Raw genomic sequence first — 9943 nt, forward strand, 5'->3', positions numbered from 1 at the left:
GCACAGTCATGTTGAAAGAGGAAGGGGCCCGCTCCAAACTGTTCCCACAAGGTTGGGAGCATGGAATTGTCCAAAATGTTTTGGTATCCTGAAGCATTCAAAGTTCTAAGGGGCCAAGCCCAGCTCCTGAAAAACAACCCCACACCATAATTCCTCCTCCACCAAATTTCACAGTCGGCACAATGCAGTCTGAAATGTACCGTTCTCCTGGCAACCTCCAAACCCAGACTCGTCCATCAGATTGCCAGATGGAAAAGCGTGATTCATCACTCCAGAGAACACGTCTCCACTGCTCTAGAGGCCAGTGGCGGCGTGCTTTACACCATTGCATTTGACGCTTTGCATTGCACTTGGTGATGTGTGGCTTGGCTGCAGCTGCTCGGCCATGGAAACCCATTCCATGAAGCTCTCTGCGTACTGTACTTGGGCTAATCTGAAGGTCACATGAAGTTTGTAGCTCTGTAGCAATTGACTGTGCAGAAAGTCGGCGACCTCTTTGTACTATGCGCTTCAGCATCCGCTGACCCCTCTCCATCACTTTACGTGGCCTACCACTTCGTGGCTGAGTTGCTGTTGTTCCCAAACGCTTCCATTTTGTTATAATAGAGCTGACAGTTGACTGTGGAATATTTAGGAGCGAGGAAATTTCACGACTGGATTCGTTGCACAGGTGGCATCCTATGACAGTTCCACGCTGGAATTCACTGAGCTCCTGAGAGCGGCCCATTCTTTCACAAATGTCTTGTTTCACAGTCTGCATGCCTGAGTGCTTGATTTTATACACCTGTGGCCAGGCCAAGTGATTAGGACACCTGATTCTGATCATTTGAATGGGTGAGCGAATACTTTTGGTAATATAGTGTATATAGTTTGTGAGAAAGATAGCCCCACTATTAAATTTTCCTCATATTTAGTATCAATTTTACAAAACCCACAAATAATATACTACTAATAATGATAACATTAATATTTTATATATAATAATATTATATATAATAATGACAACGATAAAATCATTCATCATCAACATTTATATAAAAATGTCAAGCATACACTGAAGAGTGTTTAAAAAAATATTTAGAGATGAAAGGAAAATCTGGAATATATCCACATCATTTTTCTCTCCTATGTAGAAATGCCTATAAGCTCAGCATTATAGCAGCATTAATCAATGTTTACTAATCCAACTATTCAGAAAAGGCAGCATCTTATCAGTATATTTTAAGAGATATCACATGACTGAAAACTACAACCCCCAAACTTCCTGTCGTAGAATCACTGGACACAGACGGGGGTCAAAGCACAATAAGAACATCAGTTTCAAATGACAATATCAACTGATAACATAAACATACACTAAACAGTTTAGGGGAGAGTCTTCTGACAATATTAGCACTTCATTTAATAAATGTTATCACAAGGTGACATGAAATGATATGAATACAGATTTACTCTGAACAGTCTTTCAGAGCACGCTGATCCCATTACATCTGAAGCAGCTTTGTTGTTTTTTTTATATATATTTTATATTATTCATTTGAGGTATAAACACACCATTAGACTGAAACTAATGTACTAATAACATAATGACTTGATCACACTTTGCCAACATTTCTTTGGCCCCTCAATGTTGAACCCAAGTCGGTGCCAATTACCACATAATTATTACATTGGTACATTTTATATATAGCAGATATGTTGAAACTTTACATTTGTTTACATTTATATTTTATTTTACTTTGTGACGGTGTGATCAACATGTGGTAACATTTACGCACAATAACCACTTAGTTATGGTTAAGAAAATATCATGTTTTTGGCTTAAAATACCCACTTTGGTCCCTAAACAAAAAGCTGAACATGTCCCTGCTGTCTGCAACTTGGCAGCTGTCTCCCCTCAGTTTCACATCATCCACCCTCCCTTCCTCCACAATGACAAACTCTGCTCATATGATATACATGTAATCCTACCCATTTCATACATACAAAACATACAAATTTAACATAATTGCAGTTTGCAGAAATGTACAATGCCAATATTTTATTTTGTCGAATGGGCTGAAATAGCTGGTGCTTCATCCTCTCAAAAATGACATGAAGCACTTGGATGCAGCATCTGAAACCATCCAAAACTGGTCTAGCTCCTTTTTGGGGGTTATTCTTATGGTTTTATGGTGAGTTTTTTTGGTCTTCATTTTTTGGTATACAAAATATTTTTGCTTGTAGTTTCTTTTTTTAAAATGTTTTTTTTTAAATTAAAGTTTCTGTTTTATTGTTTGGGTATTTCATAAAAGTATTTTTATTGACAGAGTCGTTAGGACACATACCCTTAAATGGTGTGAATCTGTCCGAGACTCTGTTACATGTCTTCTCTCCCTGAATCTGTATTATACTGTCTGTCACTATAAGGCAAAGACAAATTCAGATTTTTTTTTTTTTTTTTAATAGTAATTAACCACTTTTAGTTCCTTCGGCTTATGACAGTTAACCAGGAATGGGAATTCAATTTAAGAACTTGTCAAAGATGGGTTTTTCTTATTTTTTGCTTAAATTTTTATTTACTAATTTAAGTGAAAAGAAATGAATGAGGCCTAATTTCTGCGTTGCAAAATTGGTGATATTCCACAGCTGAATTAAGTGTAAAATGAAAAGAACAGAACACCAGAACATCTACAAATCAGAACCAGGCTTACACAGATCCACACCAGTGAGGATGTGGCAAATAGGAAAGCAATAAATTACTATGAATATATTAACAATGTGGCACTAGCGTAAACTAACCCTGCAGTGTCATAATTCATCAATGCATTTATAATTTTGGTGACAAATGGGTGCATCTCAGCTTGCGTCGCAAGTGCTACGTAACGCTAACTGTATGCTAAAGTAACATCAATAACAAAACATTTGATAAGTTCCCTATTCAGTGACAGAGTGAAACACATTATTTTGAGAAGCTGCACTCCCTGTGAGTGCAGGAGCACAGTCTGGCACAAACTGGACCTTTGGTAAAATGGAGCGCTGTTGTAATGTATTGTTTGCTTATCAAGAACAATGCACTCTGGGAGTGTCAGAGCTGCTCTGTGTGGGGAGAAGGAGCAGCAAAGCACTGAACGGAGTGAATGTGTGATGAACTTAACTATTAGTTAATAACAGAATGCTCTCTGGCTTCCAACAACAGCTCCCTCATTTTAGTGTAGAGCATCAGACTGGATGTATTGGATTCAGGAACACAGGCAGAGTCAGAGGGCTGATGAGATAGAAGGCGGTTTTCCATTACAGATTTGCACAAAACTTGAGTGATATTTTCAAAATTGCCATATAACACAATTGTGAGATGACTACTTTTCCACTGAGTGATGTTCTGCGACTTCTCACACGATGTTACTTAACTTTCCTCTCACGATAACATTTCAGTAACCATGGTGATGGATGTCCAAAACATTGGCAGGTTTATTTCTATTGCGCTCACTCAACAAAGCCAATCTAATATCGCCCTAATTTCTGTCTTGTTTGTGAGTTTGTCTTGTATCGGTCCACACATACCGAGCCATGTTTTGTAGGATGTCATGTGACTTTGTTGTACTTTTTCTTCTCCTATGGGTTTAATGGTGGTTGGCAAAGGTGGGATCTAACAAGCTGTCAATCAAAAAGTGATCTGCCACGCCCACACAGTCTGGAGAAATGCTGTTATCCTCAAAATGAGCTGTTTTCAATTCGCTTTTTTAATAGTTGGGCACATTTAACTTCACTCAGATTTCTGTAGATACTTAATGAGACACTCAAGGTTGATATAATATGTACATTCTTACAATTTCAAGCTACTTTTCCAATGCCTTTAAGTGTAAATTTGATAATTTGTAAACTTGAAGTCTGCAGCCTACAGAGTTAAGATTGATAGTGCAGTCTTACTAAACTATTAACTTTTCCACATTTAACTGCAGTGTAAGAGGTAAGCAGATGGTATAAATGAATAGAATTTCACTTAAATCAAGGCACACAGAATTAAACTGGCTCAATGCTGAATGGCTGGAAGTACTTGTGCTGTGTCTACAGGTCGTAGACGTCGATGTGAGCTCCTGATGTGTAGCTGTCTTCCAGCAGCAGCTTCATCAGCTTGGCACAGGATGCCTCACAGGTGAGCAGCTGGCCCTGAGAAAACATGTCTGAGAAAGACTTCCTAAGGTTGGGATCGGCTGTTTTGGATCTGGCCACCTCTTGCATGGCTGTGTCCAGAGGCCCTGCGATGACACGGAGTGCAGAGATGGATGGGGGTCAGAGGTTAGAATGGACAGAAAAAAACATTCGTCTGCAAAGAAGAGAGGAGGGTGTACATTACTGCTTATTGTTTGGCCCTAGTAGTGCAAAGTCAAATAAAGCCTGATAAGTGTGACATTTTATTTATTTATTTATTTCAATTTTTACTTTTTGTGTTTCCAGAAACAGCAGTGTTAAAACTTTTACATAGATCACTCACTTGCTCCTAAGAATGACAAAAGAAGACGACAGTATAAATACAATTGAATCGAACAACTGAAGTTGAAAAATTAACACAGCCTAAATAATACATACATATTGAAAAAATACCCACATAAAGGGTCATGTATAAATATGGTTAAAAAAATAAAATAAAATAAAATAAATAAATAAAAATAAAAATAATAATAATAATACCATTTTATTTTTAAATATTGAAAAATGCCTACAACACATTCCCACCTATGGAGACACATAGGGGTCAAAATTAAAAATCAATAAATATAAAGTTAGACATTACAAAATAAACTGTCATGAATGAATATAGACAAAAATTTAATAATTCCAAAGAAGTTGGGTCACTGCATGAAATGTAAATAAAAACAGAATGCAATGATTGAAAAAAATGCTTTTGAACCTATATTAAATTGAATACAGTACAAAAACAATATATTTAATGTTCAAACTACAACATTTCATTGGTTTTTGTGAAAAATACACTCATTCTGGATCTGATGCCTGCAAAAGATTTCAAAAGGTTGGGCCATGGGCAATGAAAGATTGAGAAAGTTGTGGAATTATGGAACAGCATGGAACATTGCACAGGTCAACAGGTTAAGTGGTAACAGATGACAGTATCACCACTGGGTCGAAAGAGGCATCTTTCAAAGACTCGGATGTTCACGAGCAAGGATGGTGCTGTGTGGACAAATAGCCCAACAGATATCGCACAATGTTTCTTAATGCACAACTGTAGGCAATTTATGGATTTCACCATCGACAATTCATAATATCATCAAGAGTTTCAGAGAATCTGGAGAAATCTCTGCATGTTAGGGGCAATGCTGAAATAAAACACAGAATGCCCACTGCATTAAAAACCGATATGATTATATAAAGTATATGACTCCATGGGTTCAGGAACACTTTGGAAAACCGTTGCAATGCAAAGTAAAGATATCAACAACATCCAGAAACACGGCTGATTTCTTTGGACCCAAGCTCATCAGAGACGGACTGACACAAAGTGAAAAATGTGCTGTGGTCTGATGAGTCCACATTTCAGATTGGTTGTGGAAATCATGGACGTCGTGTCCTCCATGCTAAAGAGGAAAAGGACCATCCAGACTGTTACCAGCTCAAAGTTCAAAGCATCTGTGATGGTATCAGGGGGTGTTAAAGCCCATGGCATCATGGGTAACTTGCACATCGGTGAAGGCACCATGATAGGTAAATACAGGTTTTGGAGCAACATATGCTGCCATCCAGACGACATCTTTTTCAGTGACGTCCCTGCATATTCCAGCGAGACAATGAGGCACATTCTGCAAGTATTCTAACAGTTTGGCTTCATGATTAAAGAGTGCAGCTACTAGACTGACCTGCTGCAGTCCAGACCTGTCTCCCAAGCATAATGAAGCACAAAATACGACAATAGGGACCCTGAATGGTTGAGCAACTGAGGTTATATATAAGGCAAGAATGAGAAAGAATTTCACCTTAAAAACTAAAAGGGCCCCTGCCCCGACTTTTTTGGAATGTGTTGCATGCATCAAATTCAGAGTGAGTGTATACTTACAGAGAACAATAAAGTTTATTTGCTGAACATCAAATATCTTGTCTTAGTTCTGTATTCAGTTGAGCATAGGCCATTGCATTCTGTTTTTATTTGTGTTTAACACAGTGACCAAACTTTTTTTGCTATTAATGTTGTAATACAACCAGGACCAACACTCCAATAGTTTCAAACTCAGATCCTAATCACAAAATGTTATTTCTTTTTTTTAATGATGATGATTATGATTAATTACTATTGTTATTACTAATATCATCTGATAATTTATCACAAAAAGTTGTCCATAAATCAATACAAAATTAAAACTTTTTTCATTGTCCATATCAACATTAACAGATAAATGAGTGGCAATGTATTGCATCTATTTTAAGTATTTATCTGTAAAATATTTTATCAATTCTAATTTTTCACATTTAAAATGCATACTACTGAATACTCATAATGTAAAATGTAAATATTCATTAATAATTTCTTTAGTTTTATAACTCCTCATTATAAAAATCAAATTAATAAACTGATTTGTAACCACTTGTGTGGTTCTTTTAAGTCCTACATATTTTCTCATCCTGTGAAAGAGTTTGAAAAAGTGTTTCTAGTTAGATTCCTGCCTTCAAGCAGCCACTCAGATTTTTCATTTAAAAAAAGATAAAGGCTAAAGACTGGCTGAATGTGTGGAATTTCCCATGGAAATGCAGCAACTCAAATGTGTGACGTGAGTTTGGGAGGAAATGTCTTATTCGTTTTTTTAATCACACTGAAGCATAAGGCCCATTTTACTGAAGGGGACACCAAATGTTGGAGACAATGTGGATTTAAGGAAGCCAGTCATTGGCATGTATTCTGGGAGCGTCCAGTGATTAGGCCTTTTTGGGCAGAATTTCAAAAAGCACTTAGAAACATACTCAATATTTTCCATACTTTTCTTTCAAATTTCAGGCAAAGTGCTGTGATAAATATATGTTTGGTATTTGGATTTCTGTTTGCTAAAAAGCCTTCACAAGGCGTTGGCTACTTCCTGCACCCCTCGCAGAACAGGAGTGGATAGATATAATAAATGATATTTATGTTATGGAACAGATTACTTTCTTTCTTCACCTTCAGAAAAGTGTGTTTATTGGGCTCTTGAATAAGTGGGTGAAATATGTAAGCCCTCAACAGCCAGATTTTGTAGCGGTATTGCAAAAATAATCGTAAAATCTGAAAAGTAGGGGATTTTTTTTTGTCTTGCTTTATGTTTTGTACCATAAACTGCTTTCCATAAAAATAAAAAAAAAAATCCCCCCAAAAAGACAGAGGCAATTTTAAATTTAAAAAAAGCAATACATGAAAACTGGCATTACTTGAGTACTTGGTGTCTAGGTAGACCTCATCCAATTCCTCTAACTCAGCTCAGGATGACTGATATTAACAAACACACACAGGAAGTTCCTCACCTGGAGCGTAGCTCAGCACCCGCAGGTCCGGCTCCTCCTCTGCCAGCACCCTGAACATCATCTCCCGGGCAGCCTTGCCGGTGCAGTACAGCACCCAGGAGCGGAAAGGCTGCAGGGCGCACAGCGAAGTGACGTTGACCACGGTGCGCCGCAGACCCGCACGCTGTGGAAAAGCCTGCAGGACGCTGGCGGTGAGGCACAGGGAGGAGCTGACATTGAGGGACAAGTAAGAGTCCACCTCGGCCATGTCGGTGAAGCTTTTGGCATAGCGGGAGACGTCACCCAAAGAGGCTGGGGACAGGGACGGAGGTGTCAGTGTGTGTCTACATCACCACACATACCTGAGTGTTTGCATCAACTAATAATACACAAATATGCACAAGAGGAAGCAACAAGATCTGAAAATTTAAGGACAGTTTCACTCAAATCCTTCTTTGGGCCCCAAACAGCTGGGGCCGGCCCTGCTCAGAGTTAACCCATGTTGACATGATAACACACCTGAGCGAAAAAAAAAGAATGTAAACAGTGCCATGGAGAAACACGTCCAAGTCATGTGGCACCTTTTGGACCTCATAGACTACAATTCTTATGAGAACTATTTTCTATTGAATCAATAGTCCCTAAAAACTGTACACAGAGATGAATGTTTGAGTATGATGTGAACACCACAAATTAATCTTATTAACCTGGTCAAAACTGGCTTGATTTCTTTGAAAAACATGGGAGGAAAATAATGAGCAAAAAAAGGAGAAATTAAAATAATTTTATAAATCTATTAATTACTTGCGATTTGAACAAATGTTAACTGATGATGAATGACTGCCCAATGCAACCACTGAATGTTTTAGTAACGTTTTCAGTGGCAAGTCTTCTTTATGTTCCCAGAATGTTCTTCTTAAAGTTCGGGCAACATTCTCTAAAAAATATTTTTTTTGTTAATATATGAGGACATTACAGTTTCATCTAAAAAGACAAAGTTCTGTAATCTCAGTCCTCAATAACATTTTCTGATGTGGCTTTGAAAACTTTCTTCCTTTGTTCTCATGTAACATTGTGGGAACGTTTTGTAAAGAGAACACTATGATCTGTCACCTCTCAATATTATCAAAACATCCTCAGAGTGTTGCAGTTAAAATGTAATGCCTTAGTCCGCATTTAACCTCAGACGTACCTTTTTGGAAATGATTAACATCCTTAAAACGTTCTCTGAACATTAGCTTGAAATGTTTTCTTTAAAGCATTACTGCAACATGTAGGTAACGTTAGTCAATGTTGCGGAAACGTTTCCCGCTAGCTGGTTGTGGCTCGGGGATCAGCTCCACAGGTTGGGTCTTACCAGCGTTGTTGACCAGTATGAGGTGATCCACGTCCTCGGGAGAAGCCTCTTTAGCAGCTTGGAGCACGCTCTGCAGTCCCTCCATCTGTCCCACATCTGCCACCACACTCTCCACCCGCAGCCCCGCTCTGCCTGCCTCCGAGCCGGTCAGCTCCGCCTGCAGAGCCCGCAGCTCATCACCGGAGCGGGCCGTCAGCACGAGCGCCGAGCCCGGCTTCACCAGCCGAGACATCTCCCTCGCTACGGTCCGGCCGAAGCCCCTGGAGGCCCCGGTGATGATACAGAGCGCCCGGCCGAGGTCTGCACTGGCAGCGGACGACATGGTTGTGAATTACAGGGTCCGGGCAGTGTGTTTGTATGAGTGTGAGTCAGTCACTGTTCTTCTTCATGGATTTCACCAGCAGTGGGAATCCACTTGTTGCCCTGTCGCCATCTCTCGGTTTCACGCCCATTCACACTCATCAGCTGAATCCCCAAAATGCAAAGTTATCATTATGAAAATAGTTTGTTAATAATTTGTAATTATTATAATAATTATAATATTATGTAAATATTAATAATTAATAATATATATAATTTGTGCGCCTTTTATCATGCAGAAGAGCCATAAATAGTCTAATGACTGAATTCCTTTTTTTAAAAAAAAAAACTATGAATGTTTTGCACTCAAGGCTGAGTTTGTTACATTATTCAGAGCAGAAATACTCAACTTACAGCCAAATCTGGCTCCCCTAACCATTTTCTAACTCAAAGTAAAAATAAAGTGATTCACACTGGGAATTGTTTTTGTACTTTTAGTGTAGGCTACATAAGGTGCCAGAGTGAGAGCAAAATCCAAGAAATGTCCTAAAATCCTAGAAATGCCCTAAAATCCTTGAAACATACAAAAATCCCCAAGAAATGTGCTAAAATCCAAGAAATGTCCTAAAATCCCATAAATATGTTTAAAAAATTCCCCAAAACATCCCAAAATGCTAGAAAAATCCTAAAAACCTTAGAAACATTCAAAAATCCTAGAAATGTCCTAAAATCCTTAAAATGTGCACAAATCCTGGAAACATACCAGGGGTGTGCTTAGAGAGTGGCCTTCTTTTGGGGCAGATTTCAGGACATTTTTCTACTTTA

The 9943-nt window shown here is 38.5% G+C and overlaps 1 protein-coding gene across 1 annotated transcript; it reads right to left on the bottom strand.

The window, feature by feature from the left end:
* Nucleotides 1-1013: 1013 nt before the first annotated feature.
* On the bottom strand, nt 1014-9202 carry spra (sepiapterin reductase a). The gene is made up of 3 exons (XM_042509823.2): nt 8819-9202; nt 7483-7773; nt 1014-4238 (listed from the first exon to the last, which is right to left on the bottom strand). Exons 1-3 carry the CDS (start codon nt 9138-9140, stop codon nt 4048-4050), a joined length of 804 nt encoding a protein of 267 aa, XP_042365757.1. The 5' UTR covers nt 9141-9202; the 3' UTR covers nt 1014-4047.
* Nucleotides 9203-9943: the final 741 nt, after the last annotated feature.

The sequence above is a fragment of the Plectropomus leopardus genome, chromosome 20, assembly GCF_026936395.1.
Source record: "Plectropomus leopardus strain MGB_pleo_1.0 chromosome 20, ASM2693639v1, whole genome shotgun sequence".
Classification (NCBI taxonomy): domain Eukaryota; kingdom Metazoa; phylum Chordata; class Actinopteri; order Perciformes; family Serranidae; genus Plectropomus; species Plectropomus leopardus.